This window comes from Polyodon spathula, chromosome 5, assembly GCF_017654505.1.
Source record: "Polyodon spathula isolate WHYD16114869_AA chromosome 5, ASM1765450v1, whole genome shotgun sequence".
Classification (NCBI taxonomy): domain Eukaryota; kingdom Metazoa; phylum Chordata; class Actinopteri; order Acipenseriformes; family Polyodontidae; genus Polyodon; species Polyodon spathula.
This window is the reverse complement of record NC_054538.1, coordinates 48155370-48178404: the sequence shown is the minus strand read 5'-3', so window position 1 is coordinate 48178404 and position 23035 is coordinate 48155370. Positions and strand designations below refer to the sequence as shown.

The 23035-nt window shown below is 42.9% G+C and overlaps 1 protein-coding gene across 3 annotated transcripts in view; it reads left to right on the top strand.

Annotated features, from left to right (window-relative positions):
- LOC121316006 (sorting nexin-9-like) overlaps positions 1–23035 on the top strand; it is a 118796-nt gene that overhangs the window by 74789 nt on the left and 20972 nt on the right. For all 3 annotated transcript variants that reach the window (XM_041250680.1, XM_041250679.1, XM_041250678.1), the window contains 5 exons: positions 9890–10015; positions 10851–10968; positions 15438–15568; positions 16314–16417; positions 19082–19185. In XM_041250680.1, the coding sequence (XP_041106614.1) occupies positions 9890–10015; positions 10851–10968; positions 15438–15568; positions 16314–16417; positions 19082–19185 (583 nt within the window). The remainder of the gene's footprint in view (positions 1–9889; positions 10016–10850; positions 10969–15437; positions 15569–16313; positions 16418–19081; positions 19186–23035) is intronic.

Genomic DNA, 23035 nt, shown 5'->3' with positions numbered 1-23035 from the left:
GTGATCTCCCCTCAGGCTGCAATAGCACCAGCTGGAGTTATTTATTTCTCGTTTTGGCTGGCTAAAATTATGAGACATTTTGTATTATATGTAATTGTTAAAATATTGTATTTTGTGGAGTGTTTTTGCCATTATGGTTTTTCTGTTTTTAGAGAGACTAGACGCAGGCCTGTCTGCAGCGTGGTGCTACGGCACACGTAGTGAGACCAGCTGCTGAGCTAACAGCAGTACTGCTTTGGACCAAGATACTTGCTTTGGTTATGGTTGCTTGCAATCTCTCCCACAGTATCTTGATGCCGTTTGGTGATAGCTTTAGCATCACCATTACAAAGGCTGTTAGTTCAGTCTAACAAGCAGGCTTCCCTCAGTCTCATGTAAGTACTGACTGACTGGTTTTGCCAGTGGCTTGTACAGGTGGGCAAAATGTAGATACGTTACCAAGGTCACCGACCTGCTCCGTTCCCGACCAGGTACCGTACCGGTACTGAACTGAGGTTACCACAGCGGTACTGTGCCTGTACTGTCCCAGTGCCATACCATACCATACCGACCCGGTACTGACACGGGCCTAAACTGCCCGCCACCAACCAGTGCTCACGCTCCTGGTCCAGTACCAAACTGTTCTTGTTCGGAACTTGACCCTCCCGGTTGCTATCTGTAAGCAGATTTAGGCAGCACCTGTTACATTGTAAACTTACGTACAGGAAGTAGCTGTGGTTTGCCTTTCAGGGAACAACATACGAGTTCCGTGTCTTGCCATTTGGTCTCTCCTAGCTCCCTGTGCCTTCTCAAAGTGTATGGAAGTTATTCTGGACCCATTGAGACTCAAAGGCTTCAGAGTAAATTATTTGGACGACTGGCTCATTTGTGCCCAGTCTCTTGCACAACTAGAGGCCACATGGAACTTATCACCGGCCACCTTCAAAGGTTGGGCCTTATGGTGAATCATGTGAAGAGCCAGTTCACGCCTTGTGTGACAGCCTCTTATCTCGGAGTGTGCTTGGACTCCAGGGCCATGCTGTCCCCTCTGTCAGACAGACAGAGAATAGCCGCCTGTTTGGAGCTCTTTCAGTTCAACAGAGTGCTCACGGTAGTAACGTTCCAGAAACATCTGGGCTTGATGGCTGCAGTTTCCCAAGCCCTTCCACTGGGTCTCCTGTGGATGTGCCTTCTGCTGGTCTGGTTCAACAGTAGGATTTTTCAGCCCGCATTGAACCGCAACAGCCTATTGACAGTATCTCATCACTGCCTAAAGGCACTCTCAATGAAAACAGTGGGCCCATCTACGCCTCGGCGTAGTGCTGGGCAGTGTCACCAGAAGGAGGGTGCAAGTTGTGTGGGTCTCCACATCACTTTTTTACCTAGCCTTGCAGAATTTTTTGCAGAAGGTTTAAGGGAGACATGTACTTCTCCATATAGACAACACAACAGTGGTGGCTTACATTAACCACCACCGTTTCATAATGTTGCCCAGTCTCCATCTTCTCGCCTGCAAGCCTCCTCTCATTACGGGCAGTGCTCCTAGTAGCCCCTTATTGGCCCAGGAGACTCTGGTTTTCAACCCTGATGCAGCTCTTGAGCAGCCAGCCATGGAGACTGCCCAAGCCCGTGACCTGCTCAGTCAGTCAAGGGGGACCTTATGGCAGCTCTGGGTCAGACCCCTGAATGGCTGCATTTGAGCTGTCTGAGCTTTCTAATAGGGTCATTAAAACCCTGCAGAATGGCAGAGCACTGTCCACAGATTCTCAGTATGGGTACAAATGGGGTGTTTTTCAGACGTGGTGTCTACCTCATAGTTTTCGACCCCACGACTTGTCCCATGGCAGTAATATTGCAAATTGTTCTAGGACCTATCTGACGAGGGGAAATCCCCCTTCACATTAAAGGTCTATCTGGCAGCCATTTTGGCTTGCCATACCAAAATTGACTTAGACTCCCCAGGACCTCACTTCCTGACAGGACAATTTTTGAAAGGCTCTGTGGCTTCGGTCACCTATCAAGGACATTGTTCCTCAGCGGAGGCTAAACGTGGTGCATAATGCACTCATGAAGCCTCCATTTGAGCCAATGCATTTTCTTTACTCAAAGCTGCTTTTTAGTTGCTCTCAGCCCCTCAAAGTGGGTGAGTGAGATGCAGGCATAGCGAAAGTCTAATTAATTTTTACAAAGAGTGACAAAGATGCCAATCCTGCCTTTTTGCCGAAGACAATCTCAGCATTCCATGTCAACCAGTCTGTGAAATTGGAGGCTTTCCATCCACCTCCTTTCCAGTCTGACGGAGTGACAGCTCCATATGCTGTGCCCAATGTGGGCCCTGGCATATAACGTTGACAGGACAAAAAGTTGGAGACAGTCCAAACTATTTTTTGTTTGCTATGGGACGAAGTCCCATGGTCAAGCCCTGTCTAAGCAGCAGCTGTCCAAGTAGATAGCAGATAGTCAGGATTGCCTATGAGCTAGCGAACTTGTCCCCTCCAGCTCACTGCCCATTCCACCAGGGACATGGCAGCTTTGTGGGCTTTAATCCATGGTGCATCTGTCAAGGACATTTGCAATGCAGCTGTGTGCACTACTCCCAATACCTTTAGTAGGTTCTATAGACTTAATGTTGTGGATCCTCAAAGCCCTGGTTTTAGAACTAGAGTGTTAAGGGCGGCTTCTCAGTCAACCATTACAACACAGGCATAGGTGAGTTTCTCCCTCCGTTTTTTAGCCCTAGCTACTTGCTACTGGAGATCCGTATGGTAACGCACAAGGCAGCTTCTTGCCTTAGCCTTGTAGCATTCCAGTCATTCTGCAACTTGTGACTGCTTTGGTACACTTACCCATACAGTAGTGGTTACATTTTGTACTTCAAAGGGAATGTTAGGTTATTATCATAACCCTTATCATAACCCCGATATAAATAGAAATGTAACCATTAACCTTCAAGGTCGCTGCATCCATGATTGCAGCAGGCTTGAAGGAAAAATGACATTGAGGTCTATGACAGCAGTGCTTTTGTGCCCTTGGGGAGGTCCATGACTGCGTAACAGGATCTACGAGCAGCTTTGATATATCTTCTTCAGGTTTCATGTCTTTAGGAGGTAAATACCCATATGGTAATGGTTACATTTCTATTTCAGGGAACCAGGGTTACGATACTAACCTAATGGTTTACCCGTGTTCCAGTTCCCCCTTTTCGGGCACTCTCCTGCTCCCTGCTGCTGCACTAATTTAGGAGCCTTTTTTTTCTATTTCTATTTATTTTTCTCTACCTCTAGCAGCAAATAAAAAGGATTCAACAGGAGAGAGAATAATGTTTGTATTACATTTTTCCTTTCCTTCTTTCTTCTCCCCAGTGTCTTATACCGTTTTAGTGAGCAGCTGCTTCAGCATCACTTTAGCGAAGGCTGCTAGTAGGAGCCAGTTAGCTTGCAGATCTCAGCCCCTACATCAAACCACTGCTGCAAGCCGTACATTTTTGCCATTTACTTTTCTGCACACCACCACAAGTCCCCACGGCTTGGTACTGGGCCCATACCAATCGTCTCTGATCCCCTCGGTCGGCCCCTATTCCGTGTTGAGCACCAAGCATTTTTTTTTCTGCCAGGATAGCCTGACTATTTACCATTGGTACCAGTGTTTTGGTACAGAGAATGGTCACTGATCAGCCCCCGAACCTGTACCACGCGGTTCCCAGCCTTGCAACAGGGAACTTTGAGTCCACACCACTCGGCCCTGCGGCATTGCTTAATATTAACCACTTGCTGGCATTACATATCCAGCTCCGTACTGGTCAGTGCTGAGCCCACTAGTCGTTGCCGAGTCTTGCACGGACATTGGGTAACTGCATCTGGATCCAAGCTGGTACCAGTTTATAAAAAAGACAATGAATGCTCTTTATTCTAGTGCATCTCTTGCCTGTGGGGTCACATGGTAACCACCCCTGCTGTCTCCCTAGTGATTACCAACCTTTATAGGGTGCACGATGCAGAGAAGCTGGGCCTTGCCCACTTCCCGCCTGTTGAGGCCTGCACTGTCTTGCTGGTCCTGATTCCCAACTTGACGTTGCTTTCTGAGGACGTTTCATAAGAACATTGGGTCGACATTGTCAGTACCTTTTAGAATTTTGAATGCTTGAATTAGGTCGCCGCGTAGTCTTCTTTGTTCAAGACTGAATAGATTCAATTCTTTTAGCCTGTCTGCATATGACATGCCTTTTAAACCTGGACTAATTCTGGTCGCTCTTCTTTGCACTCTTTCTAGAGCAGCAATATTCTTATTGTAGCGAGGTGACCAGAACTGAACACAATATTCAAGATGAGGTCTTACTAATGCATTGTACAGTTTTAACATTACTTCCCTTGATTTAAATTCAACACTTTTCACAATGTATCTGAGCATCTTGTTGGCCTTTTTTATAGCTTCCCCACATTGTCTAGATGAAGACATTTCTGAGTCAACAAAAACTCCTAGGTCTTTTTCATAGATTCTTTCTCCAATTTCAGTATCTCCCATATGATATTTATAATGCACATTTTTATTTCCTGCGTGCAGTACCTTACACTTTTCTCTATTAAATGTCATTTGCCATGTGTCTGCCCAGTTCTGAATCTTGTCTAGATCATTTTTAATGACCTTTGCTGCTGCAACAGTGTTTGCCACTCCTCCTATTTTTGTGCCGTATGCATATTTAACAAGTTTGCTTACTATACCAGAATCTAAATCATTAATGTAGATTAGGAATAGCAGAGGACCTAATACTGATCCCTGTGGTACTCCACTGGTTACCTCGTGGTTTCATGCCGTAACAAACAATGTCACGTCATTAAAGTGCTGTTTAAGAAAGGCCTCGCAGCTACTGTGTTTGCAAGACACCTGGGCAACAACAGAAGCATACTGGTATCAGTCTACGCTGCTGCAGTCATTGTCATTGCACTTCGTTAATGACTGTCTGCTCCAGCTGTCAAAGTACAGCGAGCAAGTTTTGGGCAGGATCATCACCGTGCCTGAAGGCAGCTCTCGTTTTCTCAGGCCAGTATCCCTTATGGGAATAAAGCGTCTTTGCTTGATGCCCCAGTTACATTAGGGCACACATTCAGGCCTGTTGTGGATGAGATAGCTTGCTTTCTTCCTAAACAGAGGACTATAGCTCTGTGACAGGTGCGAGTGGTGTGGTGAATAAAAAGATTGTCCAAACTGTTATGTTCCCAAAAAACGTCAGCGTTTTTAATAAACAAAACAAAAAGAATGACCCCTCTACCAGCAGTGGTATCGGGGAGAACATGGCTTGTTTACAGACCAAAACAAAAACAATAATACTGCAACAGTCCCATGCACAAGTGTGTGCTCTTTAATCCGCAGGGTGGTGCTGGTGTCGTGTAGTGAGGGTAGTGCTCTGATGATGTGGGCTGGCTTCGTGGCTGCAGTCGCTGGCTCCTTACTCCTCCTCTGCAACACACAACAAAATGACATGTAACAAAAAACCAACAAAACTACAGGATCCGGCTGTCAGGTTACATTTGTTCAGCACAAAGCGGCGTACTGACGTAGCTCCTTCCCCTTTGTACCCATGACCTCCTCCCTGCAATCAACTCGTCACCATGGTTTCTCCAATAGAGGGCCGTTTCACAGCTGATCGCAATGGAGTCGTTCTGGGTACATGTAACTACGCACTCCCCCTAATATGGTCACCTTCTGGTTTCCACATACCATGAAGTCGGTCCATCTAGGAGGCAGCGTACCACCGTCTTTACACAACACCCTTTCTGACCGAGAAGGAGATTTACCACGTCGATCCTTTATCTCTGTCACAAGCTCATAAACCTCCAATGAAGCACAGGCAGCCTAGGCCCCCACAACCCCCGAAGCTGGCACATTCTGCTACCACAAAGGCAACTGCGTCAAAATGTTTCCCGGCCCCTCAACATATGTGGCACAGCAACAAATGCTTTCCCGAACATGGAAAAGGGGAGCTACCCCTGGCTAATCAACTGCCATCTGGACTACTAGCAATCACCTAGGTGCTCACCACCACTTATTCCGGTTACTCTGTACAATTCCCTCCCTCCCCCCTTTTGGGTCATGACAACAACAACAACTGTCATAAATCCACATGACACTATCTTAGTGTCTTGGGAGGTGTCATCCCTGTTACAAAAATAGGCCGTCTCCATCAGTGAAAGAGAAGAGAAGGGTCAGGCAACCGGTTCACCACAGTGGATCTCAACGATGCCTATTTCCATATCCCCATAAGACCCGGCCATAGGAAGTACTTGCAGTTCGCTTTTCAGGGAACCTGTTATGTGTCTTGCCATTTGGCCTCTCCCTGGCTCCTTGCACTTTTTCCAAGTGCATGGAAGCTAAACTGGCCCTTTGAGACTCAAAGGCAATCAGAGTTCTCAATTATCTGGATAAATGACTAATATGTGGAGTCACCCACACAGGCAGTGTTACACACGGAACTGGTCATTTATCATCTGCAACGACTGGGGCTCTCAGTGCACCTCCTCAAAAGCTTGGTGATACCTTCCCAGACAACCACCTATCTGTGGGTGTATTTGAACTCCAGGTCCATGATCTCCAGTCTGTTGGACAACAGAGTTCAGAGGCTAACTGTCTGCTTGGAGTTGTTGCAGCCCAACATGGCACTGAAGGTTGTCACCTTCCCAAAGCTTCTAGGCCTGATGGCAACAGCTTCCCAAATCCTTCCCCTGAGGTCCTCTACATGCATCCTGTCCAGGCCTCGTTCAGTCATGGTTTTTTAACCTGCCGTGGAACAACACAGCCTGCTCACAGTGTCTCATCACTGTATAAAAACCCTCTCATGGTGGAAACGCCCAGCTCACCTGTGCTTGGGTGCAATTCTGGGCAGCACCACGAGGAGAGAGGTCATTTCTACAAATGCATCTAGCCTGGGCTGGGCGCTGTATGGAACGTGGGCATGGTGTGGGAGGGTCTCCTGCTTTATGCTTTCCTACCTAGGAGAGTCTGATTTCTTGGCACTGGTCTAGCTTCTGGATGGCCAGACTTTGCAGCTGCTTAGTGCGGGGGACCCTGTTGCATTTCGACCCAGTGAGCCTGCAGCTTTTGGTCTGGTCCCTGAGCGTCTGCAACTAAGCCAGCTCGATCTTTTGATTGAGGCATCAGGCATTGAACCGGTACCAAACCGACCCTGTGCCATTCCGGTACAGCCCCGGTTCCGACCTACTGCCGACCAGGGTTTACAATCCCCAATCTGGTATCATGCAGGCCTTGTTAACAGTCCAGTTGCTGTTTTTAGCAAGCTGAGGCAGGAACTATACATTTTTACTGTACATTTCTTGATATTTGCATAATGCCTGGGTTTTTATCCCTGTGCCAGCAGCTTTAGGGACCGGACAGCTATTCAAGGAGCCATCTGGAACGGTGGTGTCAGTGCAATACAGACATCTGTATACTTACTACAGTTCCCTCTCAGGGCGTGACTGCAGCATCAGTCACAGACCCACAGGATGTCGCTGTGGTGTCTCAGGATGTCACTGTGGTGTCTCAGGAGGTAGCAGCTCTCTGCAAAAACAAGCTATTTTTGTGGAGGACAGGTTCTACTCCATGCCCAAGCGGGATGGTGGCCTCAGACCAATCCTTGAACTCAGGCAGGTCAACCTGTATCTGACCCGAAGGAGGATCAAAATGTTGGTGATGCAACAGCTGTTGCAGTCATTCAGAATGGACTACAGAGGTGCCTGTTACCGCTTCCCTATAAAAACCACCGCACTTAAGGGTCTTGACGTTCGACCTTTCTCTTGCTGCACGTGCCTTTTCGAAGCGCAGCGAAGCTATACTGGCCCCATTGAGACTCAAAGATATCAGAGTAATATTATTTGCATGACTGGCTCATTGTGCCCAGACTCAAGCTCAGGCATACACTCACACATAACTGTTCATCGGCCACCTTCAACAGTTGGGGCTTATGGTAAATAATGTGAGGAGCCAGCTCACACCTTCTCAGACAGCTTCCTGTTTCGGCGTGTGCCTTGACTCCGGGTGCTGTCCAGTGCAGAGAATAGCCAGCTGCTTAGCTATTCAGCTCAACAGGGTGCTCACGTTCCAGAATCTCGAGGCTTGAGGGCAGCAGCTTCTCAGACCCTACCTTGCGTCTCCTGCGCATGCACCATCTACAAGCCTGGTTCAAAAGCAAGGCTTTTTCAGCCCGAATTTAACCGCAACTGACTACTGTGTTCATCACTATATAAAGGCTCTCTCTTGGTGCAAGCAGCCTGCCCATCTGCGTCTCGGCATCCACATCAATGTTTTGGAATTGCAGGCAGTTAACTAGCCTTGCAGCATTGTTGCAGAAGGTTTGAGGGAGGCTTGTGCTTGTCTGTGCAGACATACAACAGTGGTGGCTTACGTCCACAACAAATGCCTGACACATGAGAACGTGCTGTCACTGTGGGCAATACATCTACCCAGGGTGGAAAAAACTGGGCAGCTGACCTCCTCTCAAGGAGGGTCCCAGCGCCTCAGAGAGGTTTGGGAGAGCAGGGATATACCCCTTGCCTCCCAGGAATCAACACACTGTCTCCTCTGGGGGACCAGCTGGCGGTAAATGCCTTGGCACACCACTGGCCAAGGCAACTAGTATTTCCCTCCTTCCTCCATAGTGAGAACCTGCTTAATTTTTACAGAGGCCAGGACAAGGGTTATGCGCCGTACCGATCTTGTCTTTTGACAAACGACATTTCATGTCAACCAGTCTATGGAACTGGAGGCTTCTTTCCTCCTCCTTCCAGTCTGACAGGGAGCTGCAGCTCCATAGACTCTGGCCGATCTATGTAGACGGGACAAAAGGTTGGAGGCAGTCCGGACGATGTGTTGTCTGCTCTGAGACATAGTCCTATGGTCAAGCCTTGTCTAGGCAGAGGCTGTCCAAATGAATAGCAGACACATGCATGACAGCCTATGAGCTGGCCAACTTGCCCCCTCCAGGATGCTCACTACCCATTCCTTCAGGGGCATGGTTACTTCATGGGCTTTATTCCAGGGTGTACCTGTCAATGACATTTGCAATGCAGCAGTGTGTGCTACTCCCCATACCTTTACTAGGTTCTACAGACTTAGCTTTGAAACTAGAGTATTAAGGACAGCTTCCAGGTCAACCCTTACAAATAAACAGAGGTGAGTTTCTCCCTCAATTTGCCCTAGCTACTTGTTACTGGGGTTCCTAATGGTAATGTGGTAGCCTTTGGCTTAGCCTTATGGCATTCCAGGTGGTCTGCAGTATTGCCTTGCGTTAGCTTTGGTGTCCATACCCATTAGGTAATGGTTACATTTCATACTTTATAGGGAACGCTCTGTTATTATCATAACTCTGGTTTCCTGAAATAGAAATATAACTATTAACCTTCAAGGTCTCTACGTCCATGATTGCAGCAGTCTTGAAGGAAAAGTGATGAGGGGATCTGTGTGTGCAGTCCATATATGCCCTTGGGGGTGGACATGACTGCTTCACAGGCTCTGACAGCAGCTGTGATTTATCTATTCAGGTTTCAGGGTGGTAAATACCCATTCGGTAATGGTTACATTTCTATGATAATAACCTAACAGTTTCTTCAAATGTTGCCATTCCAGGAACACCCGTGAGACACACTGTTATGCTCTGATCCATCTTCTTTTGCCATGATTGTTGCTAGGTAGTTGCACACAACGCTCACACAGCTGATTTGACATGATGACATTTGTATTTATTTGGATTTCCCTGATTTTACTTGCATTCTCCATTTCTGTCATTCTCACTCACTGTACATGCATTTTAATGAGCAATCCATTACACATGTACCTGAGGAACTATCGATTGACACGTTGGCAGGATATTTATTCATACTTATTGTAGTTGAATTTATTAAATGTAATTTTATCATTTCAGGTTGGCGAAATTGGTCCAGTGTGGTCATATCCTGAAACTCAGTTGGACTGTGTTGTAGCAGATCCCAAAAAGGGCTCTAAAATGTATGGCTTAAAGAGCTACATTGAATATCAGGTGACTCCAAATGTAAGTATGCAATTTAATGTCGGTTAAAAAAAAAAGTCTATGCTATGTCCATGTAGTCTTACACACAAAAATATTTCATTTATGAATCTCAAGCATCTCATGCTGGGTTTTCTGTTGGCTACAAACCATTTATAACATGTGAAAATTTCATTGTATTCATTCAGAAATTAAATACCCCTAGTTACTAACACACTGTTTCATTGGAGTGCAAAAAAGCCAACAATGTTTGTGGTTCTTTTTAATATTGTCTGCTTTGTGCATTTACTAGAAAAAGCTCTGTTGTTGTAAAAGTTACTATACCTTGGTTAAATGCTTGGCTTGGGGACCTCTTCAGGTTTGCATATGCAGATTTTGAAGGCACACCCATTCCTACACCATATAAATTAGCCTACGAAGTAGATTTGTATGATCATCATATTTCTACAGAGTAACTGGTTGCCAACATTGCAGCTGGCCGTGAAATGATCTTGCAGCTCTGAAGTGCTTTATTTCTTAGCAACACTCTTTCTTGTTTACTTTGACGTACCAAAAATGAAACTGCATGGTTTGAAATTATTACGATATAAAGGTAAAGATTTCGGATAACAGACATTATATATATATATATATATATATATATATATATATATATATATATATAATATATTATATATATATATATATATATATATAAAGCATCTCCAACCGCTGTCTACAACAGTGTATGATGTAAAATACAGCTTGGAGAGTCCCGTTGGACAGAAGCCAATTGAAACCAATTTAACATAGCTCATTTTTAGCCGTTTTTATGTGACAAATACATCTGTCTGTACTGCAGTCTTTTTTGTTTTTACAGACCACCAATCGACCTGTCAATCACCGATACAAGCACTTTGATTGGTTGTATGAACGGCTCCTGGACAAGTTTGGATCGGCCATTCCAATCCCTTCATTGCCAGATAAACAGGTCACAGGTAAATCTGATGTGGTTGAAGACTTTAAGGACAGGGGAGCATGACAATAACATAATTCACAAATTTCACCAGGCAGGACTAGTAGATCATTATTTTCCTTATACACCTTTCACGCAGACGAGTTATGACCGCTCAAAACCGGCACTGATGCGGCATTTTGGTCTGTGTGAATTGCCTATACCGTCACAGAGCCGTCATATTTTATGCCGTCTCTGAACCAAATCACAAAGTAGTTCAGAGACGCCACTGTACCGTCTTACCTCCTGTGTGAATGCCTATGCCAGCACTGAAGCTTTACAGTGGGTGTGGATTGAAAGTCAACTGTGACTGAATACTGAACGTGTTGTGTTACACGCTTTCATTTTTTTTCAAATACAATCACTGATCAAGAACGAGGTAGTAAGTCCAGAAGAAGTTAAGGAATGAACTTCGAGGAAGTGAATTCACAAATAGAATCGGCGACAAGATGCGTGAGCATGGATACAACCATTGCCATGAAAACAATCTGTTGACTGACAGGCTTGAAAGTTGTACTCAGATGATACCTTGTGCTGCGTGAAAGGGTTGTGACGGTGTTAGACTGGCATAGATTGTGCAATTTCATGCTGTGTAAATGGGTATTTTAAAGAATATTTTTTAGACGGCTCAGTAATGGCATTTGTGTGTGAAAGGTGTATTACAGACATGGAAACGTGGATGTTTTTATGTAGTTTTTGGTTAGCTTTAAACTTGAACACTAGGACATTCATAAAATGTAGAAATTGATGATTTTGAACTCCTCTAGTGGCCACATTTCAACCTCAAAATCATGTCTGTTCTCATGTATTTATTGAGGCATCTCTTTGGAATGCATCACTCCATCGAAACCAGTTCCAATTTAATTTCCAGTTCCATTGTAAATACAATTTTCAATTCCTATTCCTTTTTAATCAATTCCAATTCCAAATCCTATTGTAAAATGACTTGAAATTGGAATTGGGAATTTATTTTAAATAGGAATTGAAAATTTATCCTGGAATTTTCCTTGACTTAAACTTAATTGTTTGAATTAACCCTGATTGGACTAACTTTACCTACAATGGATTGTTTCATGTAAAGACATTTTGGTTGTCGTGGTGACACCCATGTAGCTTACTAAAAATGATTTCAAAGGGACAGTTTATGCTTTCAAATAGTTAAGGTTTATCCTATAGCAGAAATATTACCTGAACATGTAAATCATTTAGTTTGCTTCAAACTTTCACTTTTATATATATATATATATATATATATATATATATATATATATATATATATATATATATATATATATATATATATAACATTTTTAAGTTAAGTATTACATTAAGGGATACATGTAAAAAAAATGTGTTATTCTATGACTAGAGGGACCTTACAATACTACCTGAAAGTTTTTTGTTGAAAATATTGATATTTCTGCTTTCCATATCAACCACTCAGTGGAACTGGAGGCCCTCCTTTCCAGTCTGACAGGGAGAAAACTCTTAATTCAATCTGCCCTGTCGAAATGGGTTGTAGACACGGTCAGGATTGCGTATGATCTAGCCAACCTGCCCCCATCAAAGATGGTCACTCCATAAGAGGCTTTGAAACCTCATATAGTGGCTCTCAAAAGTATTCACCCCCCGTCGACTTTTCCACATGTTTTTAGAATCAAAATTGATTTAATTAGGAGTTTTTGCCAATGATCAACACAAACAAGTCCATAATGTCAGAGTAAACAATACAATCTACAAATTCTTCTAAAGGAATTACAAATATAAAACAGAAAGTAATTCATTGCATAAGTATTCCTTTGGTCCTGCAGTGGATGAGATGCTGCAATGCTACTCACTGTGCATGGGGGTCCACAAAGGAACTGGTGCATCTGCTTCCCACACGGTCACCCCAGGTGCACAAACCAGCAGCAAACCGCCATCTAAGGCCCCAGTAGCCTCAGAGACTGGCACAGCAAGCTGCTATTACAGCCGGAGGGGGGTTTCATAACCGGCCCGTGGCTGTACTCTGTGGCAGCTTTAACAAATTCCGATGCAGAGGCAAAAACCTAAGCAACACAAGTCCGGCAGCGGCCCTAGGGCCTTGCTGCCACAAGCCCAGGTTTCCTTTTCATGGAACCACCTGGAGTATTGCCATCAGTGCAACAGAGACACCAGGGTGCTTTCTACTCTACAGACCAGCTATTCTCTCCAATTCAAACATGGTCCCCCTCCCTTTTCTACTTGATGGAGGTACTCTTTCCAGGTACTTCCTGGACCCCAAGCGGGATGGTAACCTCAGGCGGTTCAACCTGTATCTGAGTCAATGGAGGTTCAAAATGTTCACCATAAAAGGTCATCACCACGGACGTGTCCAGCCACGGCTGGGGCACTGTGCAATGGCAGGTATGCATGGGGGCTATGGAACCCGATATGGCAGGGTCGACACATAAATTGTTTGGAACTGCAGGCAGTTTATCTGGCCCTGCAGAGTTTTTTTTTTTTTTTTTTTTTTTACAGGATTATATAAACCACCAGGGCGGCTCAGGTCTCCCAGTCTCCACTGTGTGGCCTGCATGCTGTTGCTCTGGGCACACAACCACCTCCTCTCACTGTTGGTTTTCAGCTCTGATGCAGCGCCTGAGCAGCCAGCCTTGGGGCCTTCCCAATTGCCATGATCTGTTCAGTCAGGTGTAGAGGCCTACAGCTCTGGTTCTGGCCCATGAATGGCTGTGTTTAAGGAACTTAGTGGCTCCGTCCGCCTCTGAAGGATATTGTTCCTCGCTGGAAGCTTAGCGTAGTGCTTCAGCCACTCATGAAATCTCCATTTGAGCCCTTGCATTCAGCTGAGCTGAACATTTTTGTCACTTATAACGGCTTTCTTGCTTACAATCACCTCCGCTAAGCAAGTGAGTGAGATGCAAGCATTTTTAATTGCAAAAGCCTGATTCATTTTTTCAGAAGCCAGGACAAAGGTTATGCTTTGTACCAATTCTGCTTTTTTGCCTAAAAACTTGGAATTGGAGGCTTTCCATCTACCTCCTTTCCACTCTGACAGGGAGCGACAGTTCCATTACTCTGCCCTGTGCTGGCACTAGTTTATTATGTGGACAGGACACAAAGTTGGAGGCAGTCCGAATAGTTTTTTGTCTGTTATGGCTAAGTCCCATGGGCAAGCCCTGTCTAAACAGAGGCTTTCAAAATGGATAACAGACACAGTCAGGACTGCCAATGAGTGAGCCAACTTGCCCCCTCCAGAAAAGCTAACTGCCCATTCCACCAGGGGCATGGCAACTTCATGGGCTTTGTTCCAGGGTGCATGTGTCAATGACATTTGAAATGCAGCTTTTTTGGGCGACCCCCATTACTTCTGCTGCACGAATGTCATGCCCAAAACCCTAGCTTTGGAAAGAGCGTGTTGAGGACGGCTTCAGGATCAACCCTTACAACATAACATAGAGGTGAGTTTTCCCTCAATTTGTAGCCCTAGCTAATTGTTACTGGGGTTCCGAATGGTAACACACAAGGCGGCCTTGGCTTAGCCTTGTAGCAGTCTGGTCGTCCTGCAATATTGCCTTGCAACGGCTTTGGTACATTTACCAAATGGTAATGGTTACATTTCATACTTGCTGGACAATGTTGAGTTATTATCATAACCATGGTTCACTGAAATAGAAATGTAACCATTAACCTTCAAATTCACTGTGTCCATGATTACAGCATGTTTGCAGGAAAAATGATTACTAGTACCTGTGTCTGCAGTCCGCTTATGCTCTCGGAAGCGAGCACGACTGCGTCACGGGTGATTATGCACAGCTTTGGTGTACTATTCAGGTTCAGGATCTTTATAGGTAAACACCCATTCGGTAATGGCTACATTTCTAGCTCAGGGAACCATGGTTATGATAATAGCAATTACCCTTTAAGGTCATTGCGCTCACTCCAATGCAGCATGTCTGAAGAGAAAATGGCGGTGATCCCTATCGACAGTTACATAAGAACATAAGAACACAAGAAAGTTTACAAACGAGAGGAGGCCATTCGGCCCATTTTGCTCGTTTGGTTGTTAGTAGCTTATTGATCAGTTGTTGATATCTCCTAGAGGCGGTGATGACACCTCACACAGATGAGCTGTTAAAGGAGCAGCTTTGATACAAGTGTTCAGGTAATTTAGGCTAGAAGAGATATATCCCATTCGGTAAAGGATACATTTCTATTTCAGGAAACCAGGGTTAATAAATATAACATTCTCTCAGTTATATGTAGGGTTAAATTGTCATCTGTCATTTGACATAAATATTTATTGGATGGTTTCAAATACTCCAATTAACACTTGGTCTTTTTGGTTTTACATAAAATACATTTTATAAACAGTCTGGGCCATCCGTTGACACTGATCATTTGGCTATTTTGGCCCATAAAAAGTATTCTGGAGAACATTTTACTAACTTGTAATGAACGACGGTCTTCCAGGACGTTTTGAGGAGGAGTTCATTAAGATGCGAATGGAAAGGCTCCAGGGGTGGATGACCAGGATGTGTCGACATCCTGTTATTTCCAACAGTGAGGTCTTACAGCTGTTCCTCAGTTTCCGGGATGAGAAGGTAGGCTGCCAAGACACACTGCGGAGGAGTTTCAGTGCTTTTTCATATGGTTATTTGCTTAGGACTAATGCCATTTTATTGGAGAGGCAAATGAAAAACCGATTGTTTTCTTCCTAACATAGCGGCATACTGTTCATTTCAGAACAAAGCACTGTGTTTCAACAATGTTATTTTCTTTATATTTATTGCATCATGATTGAAAATTATATGAAACGAGTAATAGCCAACTGCTTGTTATTTAAGTACAGTGGATAATATTAGGTTTGGCATAATGTATTTAACAATGGAAATATCTGTGTATAATAAAATTATTGTATGGTACCTTTTATTTTAATTGCAAAAGATGTAACCAGCAACCACAGCATATAAATTATTATTATTATTATTATTATTATTATTATTATTATTATTATTAGTTAGTAGTAGTCATAGTAGGAGTACTATTAATTTGCACCTGCTGCATTTATTTTAATCTGAATGCCCCTTCCATGTCAAATCTCATTTTTATATTACATTTAGATTTGAGATGGCTCCAACAGCATTTTTTTTGACATTACAAATGTACCTCACTCAGATCCCTTGCTTATCAAATTTGTGCAGTTTTAACAGGCACCTAAGCTAACATGTACAGTGGTACCCCAAATATTACAGAAGTAGTAAAACCATGTGGAATTTCTTCTTGGTAGTTATAACTGCAGAAACAAATGTCCTACTCTGTCAGTGTACATGATTTCTACTTGTATAGGATTGGAAAATGGGGAAGAGAAAAGCAGAAAAGGATGAAATGGTTGGGGTGATGGTCTTTTCTACAATTGAACCGGAAGCGCCTGACATGGACCTAATTGAAGTGTAAGTGTTACATATATATATTTTTTTTTTGTATGTTATTTTTGTTTGTTTGTGAGGTGGTTTATAAATATAACAATATATTAATGCAATTATCATATTCCTTCGAATTTAAGACACCCTCAATGTGATGAAAAAATAAATATGCACTTACAAAGCTACAACCTCAAATACGCATATGGAGGCAATTTGCGGCCATCTGATATCACACAGAGCATTACAGCTATGTGCTACTTCTCATTTACAGTCCTGATTACTCACACCTTTTTTTCCCCCTAATTTGTGAACTGTGATATTGCTTGGCATGTCAAATTACGGGGGTCTGATTAGCTTTTCCGATCTGCCCAAGCTGGTACTGTTTGTTAGAAATGCTGAAATTGTATAAGCTTCTCTTTGAATTTCACAGGAAGCTAATGATGCTTCTTTGAAAATGGATGCCTGTATGTCATGAGCGATTTGAGATCAGGCAGTAACATTTTGGTTAATTTCTCGGCAGTCAGTCATGTTGCTGTTTGTGTACTTGGGTAGTCACTTGACAATTTTAATACATGCATCAATAATGTACTCGATTTTAAGACGCAGGCTATTTTTGAGAAGCAATATGGTAATTCTTTCCAACCACCATTCAGGACCCCCCCAGTAATGCAATATGTGAGTAAGTACTGCACAGGTGATATTTCATATTGTTGTTGTGGGTATGTTTTAGTAGTCACACAGTTCTTTTTGTATGGTTAAAATGGCACATTTTTGCTTATTTTAAGACCCACCCATCTGTCAAGTTTTGTGTGCCTTGGCCTAATCCTTTACTTGACTGTACTTTCTTTTTATGAAGATACAGTACCTTGAAAAAGTATTTGCCCCCTGTATGATTTTCTGCATTTTTGCATATTTTGACACAGAATGTTATCAGATCTTCAACCAAAATCTTATATTAAATAAAAGGGACCATGAGTGAACAAATAACATAACATTTTGATACTTATTTATTTATTAAAGAAGGTTATGCAACACCCAATGCCCCCGTGTGAAAAAGTAATCGCCCCCTTAGACTCAATAACTGGCTACACCACCTTTAGCAGCAATAACTGCAACCAAACGCTTCCTGTAGTTATTGATCAGTCTCTCACAGCACCATGGAGAAATTTTGGCCAACTCCTTCATGCAGAACTGCTTCAACTCAGTGACATTTGTGGGTTTTCGAGCATAAACTGCTTGTTTCAGGTCCTGTCAGAACATCTCAATGGGGTTTAGGTCTGGACTTTGACTAGGCCATTCCAAAACTTTAAATTTCTTGTTCTTCAACCATTCTGATGTAGACTTGCTTGTGTGTTTCGGATCATTGTCTTGCTGCATGACCCAGCTGCACTTTAGCTTCAGTTCACGGACAGATGGCCTGACATTCTCCTGTAGAATTATCTGATACAGAGCAGAATTCCTGGTTCCTTCAATGATGGCAAGTCGTCCAGGTCCTGATGCAGCAAAGCATCCCCAAATCATGACACTACCACCACCATGCTTGACCTTTGGTATGAGGTTCATACTGTAGAATGCAGTGTTTGGTTTTCGCCAGACATAACAGGGCCCATTTTGGCCAAAAAGTTCCACTTTTGACTCATCTGTCCATAGAACACTGTTACAGAACTCTTGAAGATCATCCAGGTGCTTTTTGGCAAACTTGAGACAAGCATTCATGCTCTTCTTAGTGAGCAGTGGTTTCCACCTTGCTACTCTTGCGTGAATCCTGTTTTTGCCCAGTGTCTTTCTGATGATGAACACTGACCTTAGCCAAGGCGAGAGAGGTCTGCAGATCCCTGGATGTTGTTCTAGGGTTCTTTGTGACTTCCTGGACGAGCCTTGCTTTGGAGAGATTTTGGCAGGATGGCCACTCCTGAGAAGATTCACTGCTTTCCCAAACTTTCTTCAGTTGAACTGTGGCTTTATAACCCTTTCCAGACTGATAGGCATAGACAACATTTTTTTTTTCCCGGAGGTCTTCAGGAATTTATTTTGATTGTGGCATGAAGTACCTCTAGAACCTGTGTGCTGACAACTTCACTCTGACAGTAAGGGCCAAAGTTAGTCAGTTTTATATTGGGCAGGACTGGCCCAAATCAGGCCTGATTGTTAACCAAAGTATTCAAACAGCTGACCCTAATTATCCCTTTAATTGGGGTGAGTTAACTAGGGGGGGCAATAACTTTTTCACACCTGAAGATTGCTTGTTTGATTACCTTGCGCACCAAACAAATGAAAGAAGCACCAAACTTTGGTGTTATTTTCCTCTCTCAGACTACAACCAACAAAAAGATCTGAACAAATTCAATGTGAAAAATGTGCAAAAATGCAGAAAATCAGACAGGGGGCAAATACTTTTTCATGGCACTGTACATAAGAGCTAACACCTATTTCAATTACATGTACTTTAGGTATAAATTATGAGTAATAATCGGGATTGGTTAACCCCAACCCAACCCCACTTCTCCAAAACACTCTTCTTCAGTTTTTTTATAGCTGTAAACAGCTATTTAACAAGAAGTATACACTCCTTCTTGCTTTACAAAAAATTAGTGTTCCAGACAGTGAAAAGTTAATGAATATAGTTTGTATTTTTTTTTTTATAATAGGATAATAATGGGATAATCTGTGAAACTGCTTTGTTTTCTCCAGAGAGCAGAAGTGTGAATCGTTCAGTAGATTTACAAAATCCATGGATGACGGAGTTAAAGATCTGCTCAATGTGGGGCAAGAGCACTGGAAGAGGTGTACTGGACGTAAGCTGAAACTGACCTGACATTTTATAATGTTTTATGTACTTGGGCTTGGGTTTAGTCCCAGTCTAATTTGTTCCATTTCTGCAAACTAAAATATTGTTTTGTAAAAATGTAGCATAAACATTTTGTTGCAATTGGTTTGTAAGATTAATGAGAATGAGAATTAAAGCAATATGACTGTCGCAGACTGGTGGTTAGGCCATTGGTGTGTAGTAATACTGACCAACACATTACAATTTCCTCCTACAAACTAATAAATAGCAATACAAAAACAACCTCAACCTCAACTCAAACAATGTAATCCCCCCCCCCCCCTTCCAATAGTAATAATAAACAGAATCCTAATTATTAAATTATATATGTAAATGTTTATGGGAAAAACCAAATTTAGTAGAGGGGACTAAATTACATGATTGTATTGTCAAGTAGAACCCAATTTTGATTGCTGTTTTTAAGAAAACAAACTTTCCTTTCTTTGTAGTTACTATATTTTTGTCAAGCTGTAGTTTCTATGGTCCTAAACTTTTCTAAAAGAGGGAAGAATAAACATTTTAAGCATTAAGGCAAAACTGGTGTTCCCTTTCAAGTACGAAATGTATCCATTACACATGGGTTAACCTAATACACCCGATTCCACTGAATACTTCTACCAAAGCCGCATCAACACCCGCGACATCAGCACGCCGTCTTATTTTATTTCTGTTTGTTTTGTCCCTCTGGGATAAGTCGCTGAAGCAAAAAAATGTTAAATAATTATTTTGTGTTTTTTACCGTGAGTCTGTTTTCGCGGCCTTCTGGCTTGCAGTAGCAGCGGGCTTGCCTGCCCTGCACTCGCAGATCGGTAACAGGATTTTGAGGAGCTGGCACACCCACAATTCATGGAAGTCTGCACCACCTCTAACAGAATGAAAGCCACCAGGGAGAAAGGTCAGAATACCTGGGTTCAGGTAGGCAGAAGCAGGGAAAAAAGAAACTTTGTCAAACACAACCACCAGAAATCAAAACAACCAACAAATTTGAGTCACTTCAAAATTTTGATGAGCAAAACCAACAACAAGAGAACGAAAGGAACAACATCCAGAACCCTATTGACAGTGGTGACCAGACAGCAAAAAGAAGGGAGGTCATGATTGTTGGGGACTCCATATTGAGAAACACAGCAAATTCAATTCACAGTTTGGACCCCCTTACTACAACAGTGTGCTGCCTTCCAGGAGCCTCTGTCAAGCACATTACTGAGAACGTGGATAGGCTCCTAGAACGAACAGGAGACGACCCGGTAGTAGTCGTCCACATCGGTACAAACAACATTGGAAGAGACACACCAAAATCCCTGCAAAACAAATTCAGAGAGGTAGGAAGGAAATTAAAAGAGAAAACCAAAACTGTGGTATTTTCTGGCATACTGCCGGCACCTTGCAAAGGACCGTATGGACAGCTGGAAATAATTAATCTAAACGCATGGCTGAAGACGTGGTGCACACGGGAAGGCTTCACCTAACCTGATCATTGGACCACATTCTACAACGAGGACTATCTGTACAGATGGGACAGACTGTACTTAAATAAAAAGGGAACCCGTCTACTTGGAGAAAAGATCCTTGATCAGGTTCAGAAGCATTTAAACTAGAAAGGAAGGGGGGAGAAATCACAAAAAAACAGAAGGGAGACCGCATCAAAACAAGGACAACAACTCAGGTAAGACAACCATTAAATGTATTTATCTAAATGCCAGAAGTATCAGAAACAAAATTTTAGAACTTGAAGCTACTGCACTAACAAGTAACTATGATGTGATAGGTGTTACAGAAACGTGGTTGTCTAAGAGTGATGGGGATGAATATAATATTTGTGGGTATTCACTTTATAGGAAAGACAGGCAGGACAGAAGAGGAGGAGGGGTAGCGCTATACATAAGAAACAGCCTTGAAGCCTAGGTGTTAAACCTGGACAAAGAAAATAAAGCTGAATCAATATGGGTCAGAATAACGGAAAAAAATTCAAAGGGCATAATAATAGGAGCATGCTATAGACCGCCAGATTCAGATGGTGAGCAAAATGCTCTGTTGTACAATGACATTAGAAATGCGTGTAGCAAAGGAGAAGCCCTACTAATGGGGGATTTCAACTTCCCCCATATAAAATGGGGAAACCCGGTGGGGAGCACGACAGATGAAATAGAAATGGTGGAAATGACAAATGACTGCTTCCTAAAACAATTTGTCAAGGCACTGTCTAGAGGGGAGGCATGCCTTGATTTAGCCTTTTCAAATAACGAAGACAGAATAGCTAAAACAGAGGTCAGAGAACCAATAGCAAACTCAGACCACAACATGGTCTCATTTGAAGTGCTTTTTAAAACCCCAAAAGTAAGGACTAAAGCTAAGGTTTACAATTTTAGAAAAGCAAACTATGAAGGTATGAAACAGAGACTAACAGTAGATTGGAGTAAAATAGAGAAAACATCCACAGAAAGGATGGCTGTTCTTCAAAAATGTAGTACTAGAGGCGCAAAACAATTACATCCCTAAAGTAGACAAATCTAAATGTAAAACTAAATTGCCAAAATGGTTTAATAGATCAATTAAAAAAAATATTCAGCAAAAAAAGGCACTTTACAGAGCATTAAAAAAGGACCAAAAGAAAGTACACAGAAAGAGTACACAGAACTGCAAACGCAAGTCAAAAAGGAAGTTAGAAGGGCCAAGAGAGAAATAGAAATGAACATTGCTAAGGGGGCTAAAACCAATTCCAAAATGTTTTTCCAATATTACAGCAGCAAGAGAATATTCAGAGGAGGTTAAATGTCTAAGAGATGCAAATAGCAAAATCGTAGATGAATGAAAAAAAATAGCAAATATATTAAATGATTACTTTTCACAAGTTTTTACAAAGGATCCCAGGGTGTCAGTTTCAACAACATTACTGGGGAGTTGATTCCAGACCCTCACTATTCTCTGTGTAAAAAAAGTGCCTCCTATTTTCTGTTCTGAATGCCTTTTTGTCTAATCTCCATTTGTGACCCCTGGTCCTTGTTTCTTTTTTCAGGTCGAAAAAAGTCCCTTGGGTCGACATTGTCAATACATTTTAGAATTTTGAATGCTTGAATTAGGTCGCCGCGTAGTCTTCTTTTTTCAAGACTGAACAGATTCAAATCTTTTAGCCTGTCTGCATATGACATGCCTTTTAAACCCGGAATAATTCTGGTCGCTCTTCTTTGCACTCTTTCTAGAGCAGCAATATCTTTTTTTTATAGCGAGGTGACCAGAACTGAACACAATATTCAAGATGAGGTCTTACTAATGCATTGTACAGTTTTAACATTACTTCCCTTGATTTAAATGCAACACTTTTCACAATGTATCCGAGCATCTTGTTGGCCTTTTTTATAGCTTCCCCACATTGTCTAGATGAAGACATTTCTGAGTCAACAAAAACTCCTAGGTCTTTTACATAGATTCCTTCTCCAATTTCAGTATCTCCCATATGATATTTATAATGCACATTTTTATTTCCTGCGTGCAGTACCTTACACTTTTCTCAACAACTGGCTCATATGCGCCCAGTCTCCAGCACAGGCAGTAGTCCACACAGAACTGGTGACCACTCACCTCGACAGGCTCGGCCTGATGGTAAACATGTCAAAGAGCCAGCTGGTACTGTCTCAGGCTACCATCTACCTGGGAACCTGCTTGATCTCAAGCAGCGTGATCGGCACTCTGTCAGAGGACAGAATCCAGAGGCTCCACACGTGCCTGAAGCTGTTTCAGCCCTGCGTGTCACGGGAGGTCATCACCTTCCAGAGGGTTCTGGGCCTGATGGCAGCAGCATCTCAAACCCTTCCGTTGGG